Below are 27746 nucleotides of genomic sequence, written 5' to 3'. Positions count from 1 at the left end.
TTACAAGTGTAATAAACAGTGCAATAAAAGCAATAATACGTTAAATTTAATTCACCCATACGTAGAATGAACTTTCCCGGATATAGCAAAAACATCACGTCATCCGTGTGTTTCTAAAGTTCGTTGTGCTCCCCTTAACGGTAAACTGCTATCGGTGCTAAGTTGTGTTTACTACCATTTTGATCATAATTATGTGCAATTAGGGACTGCTACTGTGTTGTCAAGATGTCAACGCTGATCGATAACTTTCTAGAGCCAGAAAGTCTGGAAATCTGGCAGAGTTTGCTATGAAATTGATGGGCCATCGTCAACTCCAATCAGTACACACACAGGTGAGCTATCCTCAATTATTATTGGCTATAGCCCACCTGGTTAGGCTGTTGTGTAGTAGTACTACTAGTAGTGTTGTTGCAATGTATTGTTAGTGTAATATGGTAACTAATTAATGGTGTTCACTTATGACTAGTTTAAAAATAGATCTTAACTTTTAATCATAGTTAACTATGGTAACACCGAAGTTAATACAGACCTTGCTCTATGAATATACAGTATATGATAAATTAAAGAGAGCCATAAAACAGCCAACGGATGGGCAGGCTAAGCCATGCCAGAGCAGGTGTGTGGTAAAATGGTAAAAGTAAAACAGTTCATTGCTGTTTTGACTTTTGTTAGTTGGTGTGTGTGTGCGACCTTCAGTTTCTTGTTGCCGGTTTGTATCCGTTTGTTTTTAATACAATTAAAAGTTCATTGCCATACCTCTGGTAGCAGGAAAACAACAACATGACTCACTGCATGCAATTCTGAGTTCATATTGGGGTTTGGAGGTGGTGGGTCAACTCACAGAGGAGCTTTAAAAATTAAAGTAGGGTCAATTGTTTTGTAATTGTGTAGTGTGTTGTACCTAGGCCTACACAGCATTTTCTCTCCTTTTTACGAAAGTGTGATTTTCTAGTGTTTTCTTTTTACTGTCTACATCTTTCTACCTGGTACATACACACGTATGTAGACAATTGTTTAAAGGTACAGTACATGTTTGATAATTGTCAAAGACCAGTCTTCTTACTTGGTGTATCCCAACATTTAAAATAACAAACCTGTGAAAATTTGAGATCAATTGGTCATGGGAGTTGGGAGGAAATGATGAAAGAAAAACCACCCTTGTTGGACAAATTTGTGTGCTTTCAGATAGGAATAAAAGACTTCTAGCTAGAAGTCTTTTATTATAGTGAGAAATTACCTCTATTTCAAAATCTATGCTACTTCAGAGGGAGCCGTTTCTCACAATGTTTGATACTATCAACAGCTCTCCAATGCTCGTTACCAAGTCAGTTTTTAAGTTAATATTTGTTTTGAGTAATTACATGTACCAAACGTGTACCTTCCCTTTAAATAACACTTTAATATAAATTGTCGGGGACTAGCTACGGTAACTTTCACTTAGTGGCTGGGACTCTTGTTATTTACTTCACTGCTAAAGTACAGAGTAAGGCAGAGTAAAAAAAGAATCATGTTTTTATTCCGGGTTTCTCAAAAAAAAGGAAGGAGGAGGGGCTTTTTTTTAATTTATTTTTTATTTCAAGATGGTCGCCATTCTTTTTAAAATGTCAAATATCCATTGTTTTTACTACTGCTCAAACACACAATACATTATGAAACATTTTGGTCAAGATATTCATATTGTTTGAGCTGAGATCGTTAAAACAACCCTTTTTTAGAAAAAACTCAAAAAATCATAAAAAAAAATAAAATAAAAAAAATCATAAAAAAAATCTTTAAAAATAAAATAAAAAAGGAAGCAGCCTGTAAAAAGGAAGCGGGCAGGGACGCTAAACATGTTTCTTTTTATTCTAAATTGGTCTCAACATTTCGACTAGCGTGTCAAAATTTATCACTGTCAAAAGTTGTTTTTGCCATAATTTTAAATGTGAAACTACCAAACACAAACAGATAAAGGGTATCTTCCCGTTCTGTGTTGTTTTTAAAGTTTAAAACAGGGAAATAAACAGGGAAAGCATTTCAAAACTTGTGGGGGGATAAATTGTTCTTCCCCGTTTGGCCAATAGGATTGTCAGTCATATTAGATTCATAACTTCCTTGAAATATGATTATTTGTAAAGTTTCTATAAATATTCTTAGGTTGTACAATGTTAGAGTGTAAAGTACAACACAGAAAGGGAAATTGGGTAGTGAGTATTTAATACACTGCTGTTGTCAGTGAGACGTGTGCGAATACAGACTTCATCATTCAAGAAGTACTTTCAACTTGCAAAAAAACTAAAAGCTTTCAAAATTCAATCTCCTTTTTGGAGACGAAGGTTAAAGTAGTACTACCAATCTGATGCGTTTTGAAGAACCTTGCAAGTTATTCAAATTTGTAAGTATTGTGCCATACATGTAGACAATATTGTACATCCATGTTTTGTACATTAGATTTGAGGCATTGCAATTTGCATGGTGAGGTATCTGTGTATTCCTACTTTCCAGGTTACAGTAGAGTTTGTTCTTTAGAGAAATGTCTTGCTATATATTCTACTTAACAAAGAACTTTTTTCTTTCATTATTCGCTTGCAACTTTGGTGACCAGTTGAGCCCAAATTTTCACAGTTTGTTTATGCGTATTATTAGGTTGGAATACACCAAGGGAGAATACTGGTCTTTGAAACATGCAACAAAAGTGTCCAATGTACAACACACTGACTTCAGGGCTCAAATTTGACACTAGACCACACAGGATTTTAACCTAGGCCAGTAGACCTACAATCATGACTGGAAAAGTCCAACGGCCTTGTGTATTTCATCATGACGCAACGTACCTCACTGAATTTAGAGTACCATGTACGACATGATGTTCAAATATTGACAGAGTCTGATAAATATCTTTCAATTCTGATTGGGTATCAAAATACAGCTACACATACAATGTAACCCATGATGAGATAAATTTGTCTCTTGGTCATGCAATCGCAAACAACCTTTGGGATAGACAACTGTCGCCCACAAACAAGGGACGTTGGTCTTCGGCTCTCATGTGAAAAGGGCTTTAGTGACAGACAGTTCACATACATGACAGTTGCATCTCCTTCTCAGTTAAATGTAGATTCTGGACTGAAAAATAAACACAACATTCCTTCGCGCCTAGAACGTAACCAACTTTTGAAATGTTCCCTTAATAGCAAGAAGACAGAATTGTCTACATCCTAGGTTTTGTTTCTCTAAAAGTGTTGCTCATAATTGTTATTTTTTTTCCCCCAGATATACTTGGGAGGCACATGAAGCTTGAAAGACATGGAGACTGCTTTTAAAAGACCCTCGACTTACACGGTTCTTGTCACTCTCTTTGTCACTACGTTTGTCGTTCATTATGTCGCAGGATCTCCACTACATGTACATGTTCATGAATGTCTGGAAAATCAAACTGAAGGTATTTGACAATTTTCTTATTGATTTTTGAACATCTCATCTTACCAAGAGCACTGACGAAGCAGAACTTAATTTCACTTCATTTCATGTAACAATTCTGGGCCCAATTTCATGGCTCTGCTTTCCGTAAGCACAGAATCGGCGCTTACGAATCAGCGCTTACGTTTTGTTTTGTAAAGGCCCTGGACATGTTTAGTGACAAGTTCAGTGTATAAGCATTAAAACTTATTTAGTAACAAGCAACGGAGAGCTGTTGATAGTATAATTTGCATTGTAAGAACAGACTCCTTCTGAAGTTATACTTTTTTGAGAAAGAGGTAATTTCTAACTAAACTATTAGAATCTGAGAAAAACTTCAGCGTTTCTCAGGCATCTGGAAGCACACACATTTCTGCAATAAGGGTGTTTTTCCTTTCACTATTTTCTTGCAACTTCTATGACCAATTCAGCCCAAATTTTAACAGTTTTGTTTTTTATGCATATTTTGGGATACACCATGTGAGAAGACTGGTCACGACAAGAACCATTGGTGTCCAGTGCCTTTAAAGACACTGGACACCTTTGGTAATTCAAAAAATTTAATTGGAAAATTACTTCTTTCTTAAAACTACATGACATCAGAGGGAGCCGTTTCTCAGAATGTCTTATACTATCAACAGCTCTCCATTGCTCGTTACCAATTCAGTTTGTATGCCACAATTGTTTTGAGTAATTACTAATAGTGTCCGGTGCCAAGTAGATCCCACCCACTGCTAATCCTCGATACCATCCTACCAGCCCACTTAAATAGTTTCCTCTCGGATCAAAAAATACTTATCAAACAACATGCCACATATTTAGGACTGTAGATCAATGTGCAATGTGTCATGGTGGTAAAGCCTTTGAAACCTATTTGAAGGTTTCGATTGATTGAACTTAATAGCCTTCACTTTCAAAGCCAGAATTAATGTTTATAAAAGTAACATGTTGTGGGTGGAGTGTTGTTTATTGCCTGATAAGAGAAGAACTTCCCTTAAGGAAGTATTACATCATAATTATTAAAATTCAGTTTTCATTTAATCTCTCTCTTTCACGGGGAAGCCTTCCTCATTCCTGCAAAAATGTCATTGTGACGTTGTCTGGCATTTTAGGCCAAAGTGTAGTTACCAATAGTGTCCAGTGCCTTTAAAAGAGATGCGGACAGACACATGACAGAGGAGGAAATCACATGAAACCCGGTAGTGATGTAATTAGTACCAGGAAGTTATTTATATCCCGGCTGAGCACTTCCTTAACCTTGCATAATAAATTAATCAAATACTACATTGATATTGGCAAATAGTAATTGTGACGTCCCGCACCCGATCATGTCGTTCTCGGAAGTAATCTATCGACTGACACATTTTAGCTTGATATCAATATGATTTCTTAAAGGCACTGGATTGGATTGCACAAAGAGTTTTAAGACTAGTCTTATCTCGAGTTAAAACGAGTTACGGTGTAACTTAGGTCTAGCCTTTAAGTTTGTTTTACTCACTAGGACTAGTCCTAAGTTAGGACTAGTCCTAAGTTGAAGGACAAGTCCTAAGTTAGGACTACCTTTGTGAAATCGACCCCTGTACATGTTTGGTAATTTTCAAAGACCAGTATTCTCACTGAAAACGTTGGTCATGGAAGTTGCAAGAAAATAATGAAAGAAAAACACCCGAATAAACTTGGCTTTGAAATTAAGGAGGAAGTAACCTTATTTTGCATGAGGCATCACAATTTACTAATATTGCGCAAATTGTATTAAAAAAGAACTAATACGCATAGACCAGACATACTGTATGAACAGGCCAAATACGAATACAAGCACAGATTAAAATTTGAACATTTTTCATCCTTTTATGTTATCTCTGTTTTTTTGTTTTGTAGATGGCGTTCTGCGATTTGAAGAGACATCAAATATTGAATTTGCCCTGGAAAAACAATTCAAAGAGCTTAGCTGCTATGCAGAAAACTTCTGTACCATAAAATGGATGAAGGACGGAAAGCCTATAGATAAGGATCTTGAACAGTCATTGCTAGTTCGGGGGCAGGTTTTGAGGTTTGAATCTGTCGAGGAGAAGGATGGAGGAGTTTATACTTGTATAGCTTCCAGGGACAGCGAGTCAATTCAACAGGACATTACCTTCGAGGTTATCAAAGGTTAGTTTCTCATCAGTGAGTGGTAATTTTTTTCTAAAACTAATTATTTTCTAAAACAATGTTGATGATGACGAGAAAAAACTTAATGATTTTTTAACCCTTTCTTTTTGCCCCCCCTACCCCCCTCTAAAAAAATATATTTTACATTTTTTTTTTAAAGATCAAATTACGCCCCAGATTGCAGAATAGGGCTTTTAAAACTTGATTGTTTTTGTGTCATGTCCATGTTTGCTGGGAATAATAACTTTCGATTTATATAGCGTCTAATAACTTACACTTAATTCTCTGGTCATAGGGCCAATAACATCCCTTTTTATTGTTTCTCAGCTCCCTTGGGAGTATACAACCTGGGCAACAGTTTATATCGCTCCAAAGGCTTTTTCATTCACAACATCAACCTCTACCCTCGCAGCTACCCATTTATTCCCCTGGATGAAGAGAAGCAAGTATAGTAAAGTAGCTTGCTCAAGGACACAAGTGTCACGACCGGGATTCGAACCCACACTCCGGTGAAAACACACCAGAACTTGAATTTGATGCTCTTAACCACTCGGCCATGACACTCTCCAAGAAGGGCACTGGGCAATAACCCATGAGCATCTTGTGTGATCAATCAGGGGTGGATTTCACAAAGAGTTAGGACTAGTCTTATCTCGAGTTAGGACCAGTTACTCGTCCTAACTTAGGACTATCCATGTAATTTGTATATCTCCTAGGACTAATCCTAAGTTAGGACTAGTCCTAACTCTTTGTGAAATCGACCCCAGGACATTCTTCAGATTGTTTGACTTATTATATATCTTCATTCCTCAGACTGTAACGAAAACCGTCCAGCGATCAACATTCAGCATCGAGGTTGTATCAATACCACCGCCGATGTTGGCAACAACGTTACGTTCCATTGTGAATACTTTGTTGGTAAACACACTGTCCAGATTATATCCGGGAGCTGGTTCAAGCATAACAAGTCCGCTGGCTTAGAATTCTCGTCAGACGCTTCGGATAACTGGTTCGTTCTTCCGAGTTTACCAGAAGGTCTTGATAAGCATGGGACAGTGTTTACAACGTCCGCCAGTTTTTCCCGAATGAAGGGTCAAGATGAGTAAGTTGATCCCCAGTTATTAATTTGCATCAATCAACCAATCAATCAATCATAAATAATTTGTGTACAGGCTCACAGGCTCTGAGGCACAGAAGAAATAAGAAGCAATTGATGGTAGGCCTCTTGAAACAAGTGGGCTTTCAGAAGTGCCTTGAATGTGTTGAATGATGTCGTGTCCCTGATGTGATTGGGAAGTTTATTCCAGAGTTTGGGTCCATATATCGAGAAGGCTCTACCATGTGTCTACCAGCAAAAGTGACGGTGAACAGGAGCTGTATTTGACCGAAGGAGTTTCGGTTCAGCACCAATTTGCAGAATATTTATGATGTAATGAGGGGCTTGGGATTGAGAATCTATTTTTTTTTTTTTTTACCCATACATAGGGTGCGTTCATTTAGCTGCCCTGGGTCGACCCCGGTCTGAAAATTTAGACTCAACTGGTCGTCGAGGTTGCGAGAGAATAATGGAAGAAAAATCACCCTTTTCGCACAAGCATGACAAGTTGTGTGCTTTCATCTGCCTTGAACTATTCCATTCAAATATTTTAGTAAAGAAATTACTTCTTTCTCAATCAACATTCTCCATCAGCTCTCCATTGATCTTTACCAAGTAAGTTTTTATGCTTGCAATTATTTTGAGTAATTACCAATGGTGTCCAGTGCCTTTAAAGTGGGTTAATTGAGCCATGAATTTGTTTTCCACTTTCAGGAGCAGTTGTGAATGTAGTTGCACACCCGTCTTTGTTGTGGAGCTGAATATATGGAACGTTTCCGACTTTGCCTATGGGACTTATGCACTATGGATCAACAACGATGGTCGGGGTAGTTTGAACACAATAACATTATTCAAAGGTGAGTTAGCCTTAAGCCTAGCTGTCTGAAGATGGGTGCCAGACTTCCTCAAATTTCACAACAGAGTCAATTCCAAAGACAGCGTTCCCCCTTTACAGTGGTCTGCAACGGAAATGTCATTTAAAATACCTAAGGATAGTTTCTCCATTTTGATTGGTTGAGAGAACATCACGTGGGAGAGTTTAAACAGGTGATATAACTACAGACAGAAGTGGTTAAACATGGGCATGACAATGACATGCGAGCTAAAATATTTGAATTGAATTGGAGACCTCAGCTGAGGTCTGGAAATCAAGTATCTGAAAGCACACCACTTACAAGGGTGTTTTTTCTTTCAGTATGTTCTCCCAACTTCAACGACCAGTTGAGTTCAAATTTTCACACAGGTGTGTTATTTTACGCGTATGTTGAGATACACCAAGTGAAAAGACTGGTCTTTGACAATTACCAATAGTGTCCTGTGCCTTTAAAAACTGCTCTAATGACATGTATTGGTAACTCAGAAACTTGAATTTGTTCTTTCATTTCTGAAGCTGTTACAGCTCCGTCAGTTAAAGTGCCCGTTGAAGATGTGATGCGTATCTTTGTTATTCCTGGGGCATGTGTGGTGATGATTTTAGTAGTCACTGCTTTGATGTGGCATCGATTCGCAACGGACATCAAGTTGATGTACAGGGATCACGTGACTATTACCAGCGAAGACGGTAAGTATAAAATGAATGTGTTGAACGTTTTTAATTTTTTTATAGAAAGATGACAGAGTGGGGAGTAGTGACATTGTTATCTAAATTACAGGCTTGGAATTACATGCAGGCCACGGACGCCATTGCTTCCGCCATTGACTTTAAGATTTTCCAATGGAAGTGCCCCTTTGCAATATGAAAATGGCCTTGCTATTACGGAAATTCCAGGCCTGAACTTTTGTTAAATTTTCACCGGCTAGATTATGTTCCCCAAAATTTGTTTCCTGCCGAGTGAATAAGACTGAGCACTGGACTCGCCAAGCTGTGGTGTTTCTGATCAGCAGTGTGTGGGTGCCAGTCTCAACACTTGTGTCCTTGAGCAGATACTTTACAATTGTTGCTTTTTGCTTTATTTAGATGGTTCATTACGCCAAGCTGTGGTGTTTCTGATCAGCAGTGTGTGGGTGCCAGTCTCGACACTTGTGTCCTTGAGCAGATACTTTACAATTGTTGCTTTTTGCTTTATTTAGATGGTTCATTACGCCATATGTCCTGTGCATTAGGATTGATAATGATTGTAAAGCAAACCAGATCACTTATCCTGGAAGAGTAGGGTAGTGGGAAGGTACTCGCTTGGTAATCACTCATTAAAAGAACACGCTGCCTTGGATCGGTCCAGTTGGTCTTTGAAAAGCGTTTGTAACCATTTGTTATAAAATGCATATGGGTGGAAAGAGGCCAGTCTATCCAGGACCGCTTGGAGGGGCTAATCACTTGCACAGATTCTTGTTCAGGAAGTACGTCATGCGTACAGTGCATATAAATGTGGTGCAGTGTGAGTGTGATGCATGATGGGACTGCGCATTATTAAACCAATGACAGTGCATGATACGTTTGCCCATCCCAGCGCCTTTGGTTAAAGCAAGGCGCTGGGGACGAGCGAATAGAATACAATGATCCACACAAATATGCCTCAAAATTGTGTGGTTTTCCTTTTACCTCGTCCACTAACAACGGTCTACCATATATGGTAGTCAAGTTTTTGACTCCCATATACATGATATATGGCCAATCGTATTAGTTCACAAAGCAAAAGGGAAAACCATGCAATTTCACGGCAAATGTGTAGATCATTGTATTCTACTTTTAAAACATCTTTCCAACCATATATATAACAAATAGCAAATGGTTACAAATGCTTTTTATACTGCCAACTCGTTCGATCCAAGACAATGTGTCCCTTTAAAATAAATGGCAATAAAGAACTTACTTAGTTTCAAGCAGGGTTGTAGCTAGACCATTTTTAGTTGTGGGCAATAAATCAAGATTTGTTGGAAGTCTACCGAGGGCAAGGGGATCAACAAAATTATCTTAATTCATTCATTCATTCATTCAGTCGATGCTGAGCATCGGATGATGGCCCTCCAAACACGTTGGTCCTCCATTGCTGTACGCAGCTCTTCCCGACGCAGTCCAGAGTCCCGGCACAAGGTGTCCACATAGGTGGTTTGTGGTCTACCTCGGGAACAGTGACCTTGAGTAGGGGCCCAAAGCACAAGCTTGCTCGCTGCCAGCTCATCATGTCTGAGACAGTGACCTGCTAGTCTCAGCCTTCTTGCCCTAATCTTGGGCAAATCTCTTAATTATGGGGCCATTATTGCTGAAGTGAGGCCAGGTTCCCAAACTGTTTGTATCATGGGGCCATGCAATAAGTTGAATGGCCTTTGGATTGTGTTCTTTCTCACTCCTTATCATTAGCTGTATCTCAGATCAATGCAAAGGGGACAATATTTGAAATCTGTGTTCGGCAGCATAATGTATTTTTCTCAGAGTGCTGGGCAAACATTTTGAGTCCTGGGCAGGCCCGCCCAGCACCGCCCACCGTGGCTACAACACTGGTTACAAGTACAGTAGCTTTCGTAAGCCTTTTTAGAATCATTTCACTTTGAAATACATTGTAATGTGGTTATTTGATTTTTTCATTCATTTTAACAGCTATGAAAAGCTACGATGTCTACTTGTCTTACGATTGGAACAGTGATGTGGATAGTGTATTTGCCAGGAAACTCGTCTGCTACATGCAGGAAAAGGGTTACAAAGTATTCTGGGAAATTAACTGCCTTCCCGGCGGAGGTAAGAACTGTTTTTTTTTCTGCAGGCCTGGGCCCGATCTCATAAAGCCTGTAAGCACATGAACTTGCTGTAAGCACAAAATAATATTGCTTAGCAAAACAGGTATATCAGCCAGAATACCATACAGTTACCATTGCTGTGACTGGTACCCCACTTATTTCTTGCTTAGCAAAGAAATTTGCCAAGCAGTATTTTCTGCTTAACAGTTTTATGAAATAAAAGGCGATGACCATAGTTGTCCTGGGCCAAACTTTTTGACCTGGATTACTGTTACTGTTAGTGAAAAATTTGTACATGTGGAAGCAGTAGAAATGGTATTTCACAAGGAGTGTTTGCTTGTGTGCATGCACACCTAAAGTTACTTTAATAGCATTTAGGAAACTTTTGAGGGCACATCAAGGACGAGACCACGGTCAGCTTGACGGCTGTGCTTACCACATTCTGCATTTGTTCTGCGTTTGCCACCAATGTTGACAATTTGTGAATGGCTCCATATTTGGTAAAAAACAAATTCTACTTACAAAATAAAATTGTTGAATTTATTTTCTTCAGATACGGATGATGACATTGTGAGAGCCTTGGAGCGCAGCAGGCGGTCCGTCATCATCTTCAGCCCAGATTATCTCGCCTCCCGACGCAATTTCGACGTCATCTTCTCCATGGACCAGGCCAAGCACTACAAGAAGGAAATCATCCCGATCATCTATCGAGACATCTCCAACGTTACGGAAGAAACTCAGAGTAATCTTGTGAAGCATGTCCTGTCATCCCGCTGTCTTCGCTTTGACCAGATCACGACACACCCCCCAAATGCCGTGAAGAAGATCGTCCAGAAGGTTTTGGGTGACCCTCGGTCGGAGCAGTCGCTTCATAAAGAGCTCCTGTTGAGGTTACCCCGTCCTAATCCAACTTCCCAAGCTCTTTCCACCTCTTCTGAAGAAAACTTCACCACAGCTGAGATCCGACCATACGTTTCGTCAAGAATGAGTATGACAAGATATACTGAAGAACAGAGACAAGTCTATGATCAACTCCATATTGAATCATTAACAGTCTTGGAAACAGGCCAAAACGCACAAAGGCTCTATCCAAGTATAAGTAGATATGTAAATCTTGAGGTCAATATATAGAATCTGTTAACATTCAGAACTGCAATCAGTACCATACAGTGGAGAGTCACAATATAGAGCGCCACCAAGTGTTTGCGAGGAGCCATGTTTCACAGAGTTTCTTTTGAAAGAGTTGCCCTGCAATACTTTACTGTACAAAGTATGAGTTCGCCCATGTCAGAGTTTGAGAATACATCGTTTGGACCTAGTGTTGGCGTGATTGCAACCCTATGTCGGTAGTAAGACCTTAACCAGCCAATCGTCAAAATGGATAATGCTAAAATACAGTCAAAATGATTCCTTAAAGAAAGGGTTTGCCTAGACTGGTCCCCTAGCTGTCTTAATCCACACAGATAAAGACAGGCACTGATTTTTGCAGAACCAATGATTTCATTGGACAAACGTGCAGTGACGTAAGCTTTTAAAAACTGTGTTTTGGTTAGTCCGAGGTGATGTTTAACAGCTGCACATATTGCGTTTGAAAGCAGCATGCATATTGTTTGTATATATTGTACAAAGTACATGGGTGTATTGTTGTTTCATACATAGAATGGACTCCTAATCTCTATGTGAAATGAATGCGAGGTCAAAGGAACATTTGAACAGATCCGGATGTACGCCCAAGACTTGTAACCTGGCGAAATTGACGAGCCTCGAAGTGTGACGTCAGGTGTTCATGCTAGAGTTTGACTTTCTGCCGTTGAAAACGAAAGCTATTCTTCACTGCCCCATTGAGAAAGTGCTTTTAGTTTTTCAGGACCTTGAAGTTGGGTCTTTATTTTTTGATAGGTAATTAACATCTGATAATTCAGAAGTGTACAAATATCTAAATAACATTTAAACAATAAACAAACACATTATTCAAATAGCATTCCTGTAAAAAAAAAATGCTCAAATGCCTGGTTTTAAAAAACAGGGGTGCTTGCCGTATTTTTCCACATATTTTTCCACGTATTTTTCCAAGTATTTTTCCAAGTAAATCTGTTTAAAGGCAGTGGACACTATTGGCAATTGTCAAAGACTAGCCTTCACAGTTGGTGTATCTCAACATATGCATAAAATAACAAACCTGTGAAAATTTGAGCTCAATTGGTCATCTAACTTGCGAGATAATAATGAAAGAAAAAATACCCTTGTCACACGAAGTTGTGTGCGTTTAGATGGTTGATTTCGAGACCTCAAGTTCTAAACTTGAGGTCTCGAAATCAAATTTGTGGAAAATTTTTTCTTTCTCGAAAACTATTGCACTTCAGAGGGAGCCGTTTCTCACAATGTTTTATACCATCAACCTCTCCCCATTACTTGTCACCAAGTAAGGTTTTATGCTAATAAATATTTTGAGTAATTACCAATAGTGTCCACTGCCTTTAAGGTGAACTTATGAGTATGACATACTCAAAATGTAAAGACGTTTTGAATAACTGTTTGGTTAATCATGATTTTCCTCTGTATTAAAAAAATTTTCTGCTGGCAGAAACTGTGATATAATAGTGCCTGATATTTTAGAAAGTGCTATAAAATGTAACTGAATTTTTGATTGACTGCGTAATGGAAATCATGACTTTGTATAAGGTTTATTGTGTACTTTGTAAATTTGTGTGACGGTCTGTGCCCAAAAAACAGACACTTCCTGCCAAAACCACAAATTTGGGTTATTTGCTCATCAAAAAGATGAGAGTTTAACAGATTCCTATTAAAGGCAGTTGACACTATTGGTAATTACCGGTACTCAAAATAATTATTAGCATAAAACCTGACTTTGTAACAAGTAATGGAGAGAGGTTGATAGTGTAAAACATTGTGAGAAACGGCTCCCTCTGAAGTGCCATAGTTTTCTAGATGAAGTAATTTTCCACGAGTTTGATTTCGAGACCTCAGATTTAGAACTTGAGGTCTCGAAATCAAAAATCTGAAAGCACACAATTTCATGTGACAAGGGTGTTTTTTCTTTCATTATTTCTCGCAACTTCAACGACCGATTGAGCGAAACATTTTTACAGGTTTGTTATTTTATGTATATGTTGAGATACACCTCTATGGATACACCAAGTGAGAAGACTTGTCTTTGACGATTACCAAAGGTGTCCACTGTCTTTAACATCTAGGCTAGAATGTAGAATGTAAGATTTCTCAACAAATAATATGTTTTGTACTCAAACTGTATAGCATAAATCTTACTTGTAACGAGCAAAGGAGAGCTGTTGATAATATAAAACATTGTGAGAAACGAATCCCTCAAAAGTAATGTAGTTTTGGAGAAAGGGGTAACTTCTCACTCAAATATTTGAATCTGAAAAAGACATCAGGCCTGAAGTTTTTTTCTGGCATCTGAAAGCACACACAATTGTGCAACAAAGTTTTTTCTTTCACTTTGTTTCTTTCAACTTTGATGACCAATTGAGCCAACTTTCACAGATTTGTTATTTTATGCATATGTTGAGACACACCAAGTGAGATAATTGGTCTTTGACAATTACCAAATGTCTCCAGTGATTCACGTTTTTACAAATTTATTTCTGGTAATAAAACCAATGTTGTCTCATATTAATCAGTTACAGCTTGCAACCCTGAGGAAAGTTGTAAACGAGGATGCTTTCTACATGTATTTAAAAGAGAAACACCAGGGTTAACCCCTACTCTTCCACGATAATTGTTTTTGGTTATCTTACGTGCACTACCAAGCCTTTTACGCAGGACCTACAAACAATAAGTCAATAGTAGTGAAAATGTATTCAAAGGACATGTTCATAGAGTTTCAACTTTTCAATTATTAGTAACATTGGTTTTTAAACAGTGTGTAGATAAGAACACCAGAGGGCATTAGACTGCTTTAAAAGTATAGGTCATAGACTTCAAGCAAATACCCATTGTGCAAGGGCTAACTGTTGAATGAGGTGCATGCTGGTCTAGCTGGCGATCAAACTTGATAGCTAGCTAGACCAGCTTGCACCTCATTCCACGCTTAACGCGCGCTTACCAAGTATTTGTGATAAGGGGTGGGTTTCACAAAGGTAGTCCTAACTTAGGACTAGCCCTAGGCAATGCTAAGAGATAGGACCAGTCCTAAGTTAGGACGAGTTACTGGTCCTAACTTAGGACCAGTCCTATCTCTTAGCATTGCCTAGGACTAGTCCTAAGTTAGGACTACCTTTGTGAAATCCACCCCAGGTCTATTATAATTGTGTTGATATTACAAAAATTGGGCCGTGCTTTCTTCTCGCGCATACCTGTGTTTGGTTGGATGATTTCAAATTATTATCTCCCCCTCTACTCTCTTCCCCCACCCCCAGCTTGCCAGCCTTCTTGTACTGGATGTGTTCTATAGTGTCTAAAGGCCAATATGAGTTTGAAAGAGTAGTGGGCAAGCCATGCTCATTTGTACTTTTGTTTATCTACCACAAGACATGCATAAAGATTCAAGTGCCTTGTTTGTATGATGTAACTGTATCACCTAAACTAAAGTATTTTTGCAAATAAATTGTATGATTAACAAACTTTCCTCTGTGGGTGCCCACTGTGCTATAGGAAGTTAGTCAAACAGTTTTAACTTTTTTTAAAACCTGGTTGAGGTTATCGGTAGCACCATGTGTAAATCTCTTGGGAGTTGTGTTGATTCTGAAAAGAACCGGTGGTTGAGAACAACAGTGAAGTGATTTACACTTGGTGCTACCGCAAACCTCACCATGCAAAGTTTCAAAATCCTACTTGTGTTTAAACCTTTTAGTTCATTGGGCTCAACAAGTATGCAAAATAGATTTTTAAAAGGATTTGTGCAGTACACAACAAAAGCATCCTTTCAAATTATATTTTTGCATACTAAGTTTTACTTTTATCATCCACATGGCACATTGTGCTGTTTGAATTATACTATCGCATTTTAAGTTGTACTTTTTATCATCTGTATTTAGCTGACACTACCACATGATAAGTTTTCATTCACATTGAATGAATTTTATTTGAATTTGGTTTGTATTTTTCAGATTTGTAGATTCTTATAAATGCTTGAACATTTTCTTCAACTGTTTTTTGCCGCACCATAATTTGACTTTTTTTTTAGTGAGTTCTCTGTGGACAAATGACAGCAGTAAACTAATTGTGTTTTATCTAAAAGTAAAACTAAACTTATTTTTATAATTATATTGATTACTTATTGACTTAAATAAACAAATTATTTATTTAACATGTGTTTGATCTACTTTATGATGCTCAATAAAACACCAAACTGATAAATAATTGTGATGTTTCAGTTACTTTTTGTTTCCTCTTCTAGATTTATATCAACGTGTTTCCACACAACTTATTTTTCATGTGAAAAAGTGGAGTTTGCTGATGATACAATAATTTATCCTCCTCACACCAACTGTGATGTTTATTCTTTATGATGAATATATTATATAAATATTGCGTGGCCTAGAAATAGACAACAATGAAACAGTTCTTTTGAGAAGTTGTTTTCATGGTTTTAATTTGAGTTACATTAATATAGCCTATTCATATTGTAATTTTCATTCTTTATGATGAAAATAAAAATAAAACATATTTGAAGTGGCCATTAACAACATTGATGCTTTTTTTGAAGTTTTTTCCAAATGATGTTTGAATTTGAGTAACATAGCTAAGTTTTGTAACTTTTCATTCTTTATGATATGATTATATCTTAAATTTAAAACAACAATTAAACCGTTTCTTTTCAGATGTTTTTAACCACATGTTTGAATTATAGCGACATTATGCACATTAGCAATTATTTATCATCAACTGATGATGTAACATTATAAAAAGCCATGAGTCAAATAAAAGTTACACATGTCAGATGACACGTCCGTCTTCAAAAAAGTTTTGGCCAAATTACAATTGTTTATGTTTCCTATTTGTAATAGTTTTTGTTTTTAACTCTGTACAATTTTGTTTTTTTGAGCAGTCGCCTTGGTTGATTTTTTATCATGGATCTACTTGGAAACATGATGCATGGAGAACGTACTTATTATTGATTTTAAAACAATGAATTTGAGTCGCTTCACAAGAATTTAGTAGCAGAACAGTCTTAAAGAAAGTCTTCTTTCTAGAAGTACACGTAGAAACACGTTTTTATTTCATCTTGGCTTGTGATTCACCTGCAAAAGTTCTGAGTCATCCTCACCGGAGGTAAGAAATCGCCTCCAATCAAACATTTACATGACACGAAAATTATACTGCGCTTGCGCAGTTCACACATTGACGTTTTAACGTGGCGGAAGGCTGGGCCGATATTTTTTACTCGAATTGGCGATTTTTGAGAGAAAATAATACGTCAGTTATTGCGCATTTTGTCAAATTTCTTGTGTGAATAATAAAGGCCTGTTCAACATGTCTTCTTCGGGAGACTTTGGTAACCCTTTGAGGAAATTCAAGCTGGTTTTTCTCGGCGAACAGAGCGGTGAGTATCTGTCGTCGTCCGTGCAAATTTCGTGTTGTGTCAGGTTGTGTGTGCAGTGCCGACTGTCATTTTTGTTAAAATATTTTTTTTCAATTCATTCACTTTTATTATATTAAACTTAAGTCATATTCAGTCAGTGTCTGTGGTAAAATTTTGGAAATGTCTCTGTAAAATGTAGTAGAAATTTATGACGGGAGTTCATACTGTAAATTTTATTTTGAAATATCCCATTCAGCGTTCAGTTCTTCTTCATCTCGTCTGCCAATGTCTGCATGCACTGATGCAGGGTCGTAAAAAACGTACAAATTACAATTACAAATCTGATACTACTAGTATTACTAGTGATATATGCGATTGACCTGTGAAAAGTGTGATTGAATGTGTATGATTTTTGCAATTTATTCGAATGATGAGTTCTGAAATAATTGTTTGGGGGTTTCTAATTATCGTTGATTAACTGTTGTGTGTTAACCCATCGTCAACTCAAACAGTTACGTCAACACTCTCCTCCACAAACTTTTAAAAACTAAAGTCTAAAAAGATATCACTTATCAGACATGGAATTACATGCAGGCCTCGCTCGGACAGACAAAGGCTATGGCCTCCATGGCATTTTCCTAGTCCTAGAACAGTGTTGTAGCCACGGTGGGCGGTGCTGGGCGGGCCTGCCCAGGACTCAAAATGTTTGCCCAGCACTCTGAGAAAAATACATTATGCTGCCCAGCACAGATTTCAAATATTGTCCACTTTGCATTGATCTGAGATACAGCTAATGATAAGGAGTGAGAAAGAACACAATCCAAATCCAAAGGCCATTCAACTTATTGCATGGCCCCATGACACAAACAGTTTGGGAACCTGGCCTCACTTCAGCAATAATGGCCCCATAATTAAGAATAATTTTATTGATCCCCTTGCCCTCGGTAGACTTCCAACAAATCTTGATTTATTGCCCACAACTAAAAATGGTCTAGCTACAACCCTGTCCTAGAACTATTAAATGAGGTTCGATCCACTATTGTCTCTGTGTTATGTTATCTTATTATAGCGGAGGATAGTTTTAAGAATAACATTGCCCCTGCTCTTGGCCTTAGTGCTCCTTTTAGTTTAAAAGTTTCCCATTCATTGACTTGGGCTAAGTAAAGATTTTCCATGGGAAGTGCTCTTTTGCAAATGAAAATGGCCTTGCCCTTTTAAAGATGAAACTCAAGGAGGGATAACTTTCCGTATGGCGCCACCACTTTTTCACTCATTTTTACAAAAAGGGATATCTCATTGAGGTAAATTAGATACTGTTTTATTTCATATCGAATGAAAAAGTGGTGGCGCCATACGGAAACTTTTCCTCAAGGAGTCCTGGCCTGGGGGAGGAGGCATAGTTTAGTAAGTGAAAAAAATAAAATGAAATGGGCTAAACTAATGAAGGAAAATTTCCATTGGTTTGAACATGCCTCAAAACTGTCAAACAAAAAAAACAAACAATGTAGATGGTTGCTGTGTTCATTAAAGGAGGCGTGGCATGAGGGACTAGTTTTGGTTGTACATAAGGTTTAACACAAAGTATAAGCGATGCGTGCGTAAGTCCTGCATGACAACCTACACCACGTTAGCAAATCTGCCCCATCTGCCTAGCCATAACACATTGCAGTTCTGAATTTGATAATTAGGAGGATGACATTTCTGCCAGAAATGTTAATTCGTGATCACGTAAGCAGGACCATTCTTTTTGGAGTGAGGCTTTTGAGCTTGAAGATGCGTCTTCAAAAGGACATTTAGAAAACCACTAGCCAGTCGGAATTGTTAGAATGTGAGGTCACTGGCCTGTTGCTAAAATTACAGGTCTTTGACCAGTGGTGTTCAAGTCGTGTTGAAATCGGTCTTAGATCTTGCTACTGGATTACTCATAGTCATATTGAAGCATGGTTAGTCACTGATTATTCAGTTTCTTCAAGGAATTCAGTTTTAAAGACAGTGGACACTATTGGTAATTTTCAAAGACCAGTCTTCTTACTTGGTGTATCTCAACATATGTACATAAAATAACAAACCTGTGAAAATTTTAGCTCAATCGGTTGTGGAAGTTGCGAGATAACTATGAAAGAAAAAACACCCTTGTCACACGAAGTTGTGTGCTTTATGCTTGATTTCAAGACCTCAAATTCTAAACTTGAGGTCTCGAAATCAAATGCGTGGAAAATTACTTCTTTCTCGAAAACTATGTTACTTCAGAGGGAGCCGTTTCTCACAATGTTTTATCATGGAGTTCTACTTCCATGGTTTTATGCTCTTAACCTCTCCCCATTATTTGTTCATAAATACATGTAAGGTTTTATGCTGATAATTATTTTGTGTAATTACCAATGGTGTCCACACAGAATTATGCCATGTACAAAGTGGTGACTGTGGCTGTTGCTAAGGACAGCCTATACTCAAAGTAGTGATGTGGTAATTCAGCCTAAGCCTTAGCTGAACCCGTGTATGTAGCTGTCGTTTCTGACATGGCCTTCATCAGTGACTTTTTGCATCCATAAATTTTACTTTATGTCAGTGTAATACGCAGTCGTTCTGTATGATGCTATTCTAACACTACAGGCTTGACATTGTTTGTTCTTGAAATGAAAGACAAGGTATTTCCTACTCCGCGTTAGTAGAATAAAGCAAGACAGTTCTCTAAGAACAAACTCTACCTAGCAAGTAGATACACACATGGTGTTACCGCAAACCAAATGTATACGAGGTATTTCCTCTTTTGAAAGGGGGACCTCTGCTGTACAGTAGGTGGTACATGTTTGGGGAAATTGCAAATTTCTATGAGAACGTTTCAAAATGCAATGACAAGGGGCATTGAGGCAATTGCCTCAGTGAGGCATCATTGCCTACATGTAGTTGTACAGTGCAGGTACTGTGTGCTAATATTCTGATGTACATTGTGTACACTGTACGTTAGACGTTGTGCTTCATTCATTATGTATGCTGTAGGACTTGGCATGATTTGAGACATCAATATAAACCAGGTTGTATCGTAATTTGGGTGTGATCCCTGGCTACACGGCAGTTAAGGGTTGTATGGCTTCTGACTGGCACCCCCGAACAAAGATATTGACAAAATAGGGACACCGCCAACATAGGGCTAGATAGCTCAGTTGGTAGAGCGCCGGCACGTTAATCCGGAGGTCGTTGGTTCGAATCTAGTCAATTCTTTGTTCAACCCCAAAAATGATTTGAGACAATTACATTTATGGTAAAGGTGGACAGTTTGGTTATGGCTAAGGCAAAGGTGTTGCTGAAGAGCTGTCAAGTCTTAACCTTAATCAATCACATGAAAGATCTACTGTAGTTATTTTTATTCCGTTGTAGACAATAATTGTGTTAGTTAGACTAAAGGAATTGTTTCCTAATTGATCAGGCTTACATTGTACAATGTACCAGCCAGACATTTATTTAACCATACATGTACATGTAATGTACAGTCCAACAGAACAAATTTTGAGTTTGGACAATGTGTACGATTACGCTCAGATCCTTAGAGTTGAATCGGGACAGAGGATAAAATGCCTTGGTGCCCTTGCTCTTTCAAAAAAAAAAACCAAAGCATACAGGCCTTCTTTTCAAAATGAAATTGGCCTTGCCATCTCAAAGAAGAAATTGCAGGCCTGGTATACAATGGCATTGTTCTCTCTTGGCTTAAAACTGGGTGTGTTGGGGGGGGGGGGCATTCTAGACCCAAATTTTGGAAGTTTTGGATTCATTGTTCAGTGTACATGACACTTAAATTTCAACATAAAATTCTTTATCCTTGAATGCAGTCATAACATAGATTACGTGTTAAGATTGGTTACAAAGTATGCGCATGTTCATTGTGCAGATATGACACGACAACTTAAAAATAAAATTCTTTATCCCTGATCAAGGTTTTAGCCAGGATTTGGTAAAAGGGTGTCCAAATTTGCTGGAAATTTTAAAACTGGGTGTCCAAATTGTTCACCTACAATAAATTTACATGTAAATGACAGATGAAACAGGGTGTCCAAATTAAAAACAGGGTGTCCAAAAGACACCCAGACACCCCTCTGGCTAACACTATGTCCCTGATGCAATTATTATAGGCCTATGATACATAGATTACATGTATAAGTAAAACATTTTATCTTTTAAATATTATCCATGGTAATGACTGTGTAGAAATTTACATTACAACTGAGCCTTGAGCAAAATTCTTAGATCGTTTGCAAGATACAAAGTGTGTGTCCTTCAATTACAGAAATGTTTAGAATAAATAACAAATAAAAATGTGCAAGGCCAATGAAGATTGTGAATACACGGTATTTAAAGGGCCCAGAGCATGCAATACTTGTATAATGTACATGTAGAAACACAATTTATCAATTAATTTAATGTTTTCATATGTTTTTCCAGTTTTCAAATTTGCTTTAGCTTTTCATCTAAGTTTTCAATAAACTGTAAAGTGTAAATACAATTATTGTTTTCTGATTCAACCAAGCAATAAATACTGATTGCAGCAGAGTTGGCGAACTAGCAGCTGATAAAAAATTTAAGCATACCCCATTCATCACACAACAGAGTTGGTGACACTGAAACAAACCTGTTGCTCTGTGACCAAACCATCTTTACCAGAGATGTGATTTCTCCGTTTTGAAACAAAATTGCGGTTTTTGTTTGCCCTAAACAAAAACTTAAAAAAACTGGGTTTTTTTCCCCACCCCAACCCCCAAAAAGAAAAAAAGATCAAATCCATAATTTTTGTTTAGATAAAACCGTATAATATCGTCCCACATTGCAGAGTTATGGCTTTTAAAACCAGAGATAAATGTTAATTTATCAGGCTTATTAAGCTTCGCAAGGTTTCAAGCTCACGTGCTTTCTCGCTTTGCGCGCAGGGTTCAAATTTGTTTCTTCTCAACAGCCTTCACATCCCTGATCTGCGCAGTACAAGTCACGTTAACTTTTGAATGGCGCTCAGCATGGGAGTGACTGAACATTTTCCACCCTTATTCAATTCAATTCAATAAACATGACTCCCTATACGCATCAACAACCTCCTTGGCTTCTAGCCACTGGTCATTACCAAGGGATAGTGGTCATTACCAAGGGATAGTGGTCAAGCTATTATGCTAGTAGAATAATCAACAAGTGTCTAACGCGTTGATCATCAGTCTCATGAGCATTTACTTACAGGTCAACCCAAGCAGTTATAGACCTTTATCACGGTGTGGTCATCTTAATTTTTACTCCATTCCAACTTATTGTAACCAAACTGACGCTGGCCAAAATAATAGTCTGGTGCCATGCGCAATGAATGTTAGCACTCATAACTGTTATTGGAAACAAGGACCATGACCAAACATGGATGGTTGACCTGGGGCTCCCGGGACTGAGAATCGGGACACCTGCCTCATTATAACCCACAGCAATTGCCGTGGTGCCCTCCTGTATACATTGCTGTGGTGGTGGTGCCCTGTGCAAGGTCACTGTGCAAATTTACATTTTTGTGTGCTCCTTCAAGAGTGAAGTTCAAAGCCTCCATACATGTACATGATACCAATGTATTTTTTAGAGCATTTTGAGCTTTGTTTGATCTTCAAGCGTGTGACATGTCAGTCAGTGCATATTCTTCAGAAAAAAATCAGAGAAATTGAGACATTAAGTGTATCAAAATCAGGCCTTGAATTTCAGTCTTATTTCTATGAAATTATTTTTATAAATTGTTGATCATGTACACACTGTGTACATGGTAAATGGAAATGACGCTTTTGTAGTGAATCCACAGTCTGTAACATTTTTTCAAAAATATCTGTTGCCTTTCTCACTCCGATTCCAACTACTTCCCAATGTTTATTCACGTGTAAATACTCCATTAAGCTCCATCGGAGTTCAATTTTATTTGCTGTGAATATTACAGTCAAAATGTCAACCCTCATCCCATCCAATAATTCGGTTTGATCAGCGCTCTGCATAAAAAAAAACTCCCCTTGCACGCCACTTCCAAATCAACATTGAGTATTTGGTCCAAACATAATGCATAATGCTACACGGTCGTACCACATGCTTACATGTAGGCCACATAAAAAATACATGTTTAGCGTCCCCGCCTGCTTCCTTTTTAGAGGCTCAGCTGCCTCTTTTTTTTTTTCTCTCTTTATTTTGTAACGAAACAAAAAAGTATACATTTTATGGATTTCAGACGAAAATGTGTTTTGTGGTAATTTAAAAAAAATAGTAAAGGCCCTTAGCGGCTTCATTTCATTTTTGATTTTATTATTTTTGTCTTAGATTGTTAAAATGCATCCTTTTTTTCTTAAAAAAAAATTAAAGAAGAAAAAAGGCAGCCTCTAAAAAAGGAAGCGGGCGGGAACACCAAACCTGTTTTATTTATTTATTTGGCCTTACGTGTAACCATCATTGCCTACATCTGTATGGCCAATTATGCGTACTCCTCAGACATCGGGCTGTAGAGACGGGCAGGGTGTCATCAGCCATACTCAAAGACACTCAGCTCATGAATATTCATTAGGCTCATCTTCTGTTTGGGAGTAGACGTCGCATTGGGGAGGGAATGAGACAAGTTTACTAGCGGTTAATGTGCAAGGGTGAGAAATCCGTGCCGAGGCATTGTTTTTATAACGGGGGCAGGTGCTTGTACAGTCTAAACGTCGTCGTTTAAAACTGTACTTCTGATTTGTATGTATTTGTGGGTACAGTCAAATCAACATTTTTTGGGTAATAAAGTAAATCAACACTTCTATCATCTTCTGGACAAGGTCTGGATATAAAAAGATGTCAAAATTTGCTGCAACTCCAAACCGATCTGTCCAAAATCGTCGTCTCCATCTTTCACACGTACACACATACTATACTTTGCATATCATCAGGTCTTGTCTGATTTAGTGACTGCTTTGATCTTCGTGGTGTGAACAAGCAATGAAGCATAGGATGCTCATACATGTAGCAACCACCTTCAGTCTGTCTGTCTGTCTGTGATCTTCCTGTCCAGGGAACTGGACTTGAACTCCCACTAGGGGATATCAACGCCAAGCTGGCAACAGCCAATCTCTACAAATGCAAGAATTGTGAATTGTGGTTCAGTAATTATACATACTACATGTATGTACAGTGCTTTGCTAAATTTTTGAATGACTAGTTTGATCATCATGTGAAGAAGAAATGAAGCTTAGGATGCCCATAGCAACCACTTTCAGTTTGTCTGTCTGTCTGTCTGTCTGTGTGATCTTCCCGTCCATGGAACTTGGCAAACTCCCACAAGGGGGTATAACTGCCAAGCTTTGTGAGATGAGACAATCTCCTTCTGTTATCATTTAGTACTGTAGTAGAAACGGAAATACCAGGAGAGTACAGACAAGTAGAGATTGTGAGATAACATGCTCCCAACCAGAACGTGATGAATGCAAAATTCCTCCCTGATTAGTTTTGATTAGATTTTCTTTCAGAGGTCCTCATGGATGCTACAGGGGGATACTAGACGTGTGATCTTATGACAACTCATACAGTCTTTCAAAATAATTGCTTTTCTCTGAAATTTAGCTGTTTTTTATGGGGGGGGGGGTTAAGAGAATATTAATCAAAGAAAAGACCTTTGGAAAAGAAAACATTTTTTTGTTTTGATGCTTGGAGGGTAAATCCGCAGTCTTCATTACATTTCCAACACTCAGAAATGGGTTACCTTGCCATACAGCTTACAGTAGAACTGCACTTAGTGAGAACAGGCTCAAATTAACCCATGGGTGCCATGGGAATTGCCGTGGTGCCCTGTGCTTTTGCTGTGGTGCCCTTTGCCCTAAGGTAAATGTGCATTTTCCTCATAGCAATCCCTTTGCTATTTAAGGACAATTGCTGTGCCCCTTCATTGCAAGAGCGAAGTTCAAGACCTGCCCCGAATTGACCCACGGCACACACAGCAATTGCCGAGGTGCCAAATACACCAGGGTCCATGAAGGTGAAAGGCAAGGACAACTTGAGTGCCCAAATATGTTAATTACCAGCGAACAATTATGGATTTCAAGCTTAGCAAAATATTTCGACTGTTACTTATTTTGTGCACACTGAATGCCAATGTTGAGTAGCAAGTGATGATTTTTTAGTACATGTAGCAGAGCCTGATACATTTTGTTTGTAGCAATTTGCTCCGAGTGTCCACTGGTAACATATTATGTTTGTGATACATCAGGCGATATGCTTCCTTCTTGAAAGGGCAATATTGTCACTACAGGAGTTTCTCCTTTGTACAAAGGACACTCCAATCAGGAAAATTGTAACTTTCTATTTGAACGTTTCAAGGGGCACCAAGGCAATCACCTATGTTGCCCATGTGAAGCAGTAGGCCTGAGTGATGTCATACTTGAAAACAAAAACTGAAATATGTACGTTTAGCATTAACTAAAAGCATGACGAGAGTGTGATACTACATTATGTTTTCACAGTCTTTTTTTATGAGGTCATTTCACCGTAATGTGGCCCTCTCACTATTGATTCTTCCTGACAGCCAAGTCAAGCAACGGCCTCATCAGTTTGGTAACCCTAACCATCACCTTAAAAAAGTCTAGTCATGTGTACCAGACTGAGGGGGAAAATGTCCTGTCATAAATTAGAATGCACGGGCCCGGCAAGCTTCGTCCTGTCGAGAGGGAAGAAACGTTGCCGAGGGTTTGTGGTCTGAGGGAGGCTAGGGCTAGTGGCAGATGATAATGTCATGTCAAGTGTGGGTTTGGGAATAGATGGAAGCTTACATGATACATGTACATGTATGCACTGTATCACTAAAAATTTACACGTTTTGTTCTCCTTAATTATTCATAGCTGAATAACAGAATTCTCTCCATGTCATATACTGAAGGATTGGATTTTTGACATTACTGTTTACAAATTCATCACAGTGATTTGATAATTCATTGTGACAGTGGAATATTAATTAATGCATGGATGTTTTATTTACTTTTCATGTGAACCGTAAGCCATTTCGAGATATGTTGGACACATTTTAACTTCACTATTACTTTAGGTTTGGGTAAATTTGTCTGTATCCAAACCAATTAGTGCACTCTTGTAGTGTCTGTCATCTCAAAAAGGCAAATTTACTTTTATTATTAGCTTGGAGCGGCCATTTTTTTTGGCCTCATAATTACTGTATGTCCTACATATGTACTACATTATGTACGACTTACATGTGCCTACGTAATAATGAATGTACATGTGTACAAGTGCATGTAATTGTAACGGATAAGACACATATGGCTAATTGTAGTTGATGCTTGTTTCTGTAAAAAATGCATAATTACTTGATATTACTGACAGCGTAATAATTGTCATCCTTCACATGAACACATGTAGTTTCCCTGACAACAGAGTATTGATTTGACCCAGATCATGTTGACCGCTCATGAAAGGACGTCAAAAACTAATATCTTACTTTCTGTCTGGTTTTTTCTATCTTTCAGTGGGCAAGACATCTCTCATCACAAGATTTATGTACGACAGTTTTGACAACACGTACCAGGTGGGTGTTTTAAAAAGTCTGTGGAACTCCATACATATCATGATTTATTCAGGTTTTGCTTGAGTTTGATGGATTCAGTACTGCATAGTCAAATCGTGGAGACAGGCATACCAATCTTACCAGAGTCTAAAGGTTTTGCCTGAGTTTGATGGATTCATTACTGTACAGCTAGACCAACCAACATGCTAAGCATTGGGGCCAGGCATGCAGCACTACCAATCTTATCAGAGTCTAAAGGTTTTGCCCGAGTTTGATGGATTCATTACTGTACAGCAAGACCAACCAACATGCTAAGCATTGGGGCCAGGCATGCAGCACTACCAATCTTATCAGAGTCTAAAGGTTTTGCCCGAGTTTGATGGATTCATTACTGTACAGCCAGACCAACCAACATGCTAAGCATGGGGACCAAGCATGCAGCACTACCAATCTTATCAGAGTCTAAAGGTTTTGCCCGAGTTTGATGGATTCATTACTGTACAGCCAGACCAACCAACATGCTAAGCATGGGGACCAAGCATGCAGCACTACCAATCTTATCAGAGTCTAAAGGTTTTGCCCGAGTTTGATGGATTCATTGTACAGCCAGACCAACCAACATGCTAAGCATGGGGACCAAGCATGCAGCACTACCAATGTTATCAGAGTCTAAAGGTTTTGCCCGAGTTTGATGGATTCATTGTACAGCCAGACCAACATGCTAAGCATGGGGGCCAGGCATGCAGCACTACCAATGTTATTAGAGTGGTGTCTGAATTTGATCGATTCTGTACTGCATAGTCAAATCGTGGAGACAGGCATACCAATCTAACCAGAGTCTGGAGGAATGCCTACATGTATATAAGTTTGCCTGGGAACTAAATAAATACCCATGACATGCTTGAAGAGTTAATTGTATTTAAGAACTTTGCAGAAGTGAGTGAAATAAATTGTGTATTTAATGATGTAAATATTGCATGAGTTTGCAATGTATTACTTATTCCGCTTGCATTTCAAATGGTTTTAGGACAAACTGTGACAGATGAAATCAGTAGTCGTGGCAGATTGTTTTAATTCCAAACCTTCTGGATTGTTTCGCAGGCAACCATCGGCATAGATTTCTTGTCTAAGACGATGTACCTGGAGGACAGGACGGTGAGACTTCAGCTTTGGGACACGGCGGGGCAGGAAAGGTTTCGCAGCCTCATCCCAAGCTACATCAGAGATTCAACAGTCGCAGTGGTAGTCTACGATATAACAAGTAAGCAGCAGACATTATATTTAGCTGTTTCGTAGCGCAGCGCAGCGAAACAGCTCTTGTTTTTGTTAAAGTTTGTTAAGCTGTTTCGTAGCAA

The 27746-nt window shown here is 38.4% G+C and overlaps 2 protein-coding genes and 1 long non-coding RNA gene across 4 annotated transcripts in view; 2 read left to right on the top strand and 1 right to left on the bottom strand.

Annotated features, from left to right (window-relative positions):
* The window catches only part of LOC139944851 (uncharacterized), a 106642-nt gene extending 90704 nt beyond the window's left edge, over positions 1-15938 (bottom strand). The window contains exon 1 of the long non-coding RNA XR_011787028.1: positions 14589-15938. This is a non-coding gene — a long non-coding RNA (uncharacterized lncRNA). The remainder of the gene's footprint in view (positions 1-14588) is intronic.
* LOC139945294 (interleukin-1 receptor accessory protein-like 1-B) lies at positions 128-14508 on the top strand. Its single transcript, XM_071942640.1, has 8 exons — positions 128-332; positions 3253-3421; positions 5317-5589; positions 6403-6691; positions 7400-7542; positions 8076-8246; positions 10221-10358; positions 10911-14508. The coding sequence occupies exons 2-8, from the start codon at positions 3286-3288 to the stop codon at positions 11486-11488; spliced, it is 1728 nt and encodes a 575-aa protein (XP_071798741.1). The 5' UTR covers positions 128-332; positions 3253-3285; the 3' UTR covers positions 11489-14508.
* A 743-nt stretch (positions 15939-16681) lies between the features above and the next one.
* Positions 16682-27746, top strand: part of LOC139945097 (ras-related protein Rab-6A) — a 28003-nt gene continuing 16938 nt past the window's right edge. For both annotated transcript variants that reach the window (XM_071942362.1, XM_071942361.1), the window contains exons 1-3: positions 16682-16883; positions 26354-26412; positions 27493-27652. In XM_071942362.1, the coding sequence (XP_071798463.1) occupies positions 16814-16883; positions 26354-26412; positions 27493-27652 (289 nt within the window). In that variant the 5' untranslated portion in view covers positions 16682-16813. The remainder of the gene's footprint in view (positions 16884-26353; positions 26413-27492; positions 27653-27746) is intronic.

Source organism: Asterias amurensis, chromosome 12 (genome assembly GCF_032118995.1).
Source record: "Asterias amurensis chromosome 12, ASM3211899v1".
Lineage (NCBI taxonomy): Eukaryota > Metazoa > Echinodermata > Asteroidea > Forcipulatida > Asteriidae > Asterias > Asterias amurensis.
The sequence above is the reverse complement of the archived record's forward strand: the minus strand, read 5'-3'. Positions and strand labels throughout refer to the sequence as shown.

Coding starts and splice junctions, on each gene's coding strand:
- LOC139945294 (XM_071942640.1), top strand. CDS start 3,286: ATGGAGACTGCTTTTAAAAGACCCTCGACTTACACGGTTCTTGTCACT. Junction 7,543..8,075: donor CACAATAACATTATTCAAAG/GTGAGTTAGCCT, acceptor TCATTTCTGAAG/CTGTTACAGCTCCGTCAGTT. Junction 8,247..10,220: donor GACTATTACCAGCGAAGACG/GTAAGTATAAAA, acceptor TCATTTTAACAG/CTATGAAAAGCTACGATGTC.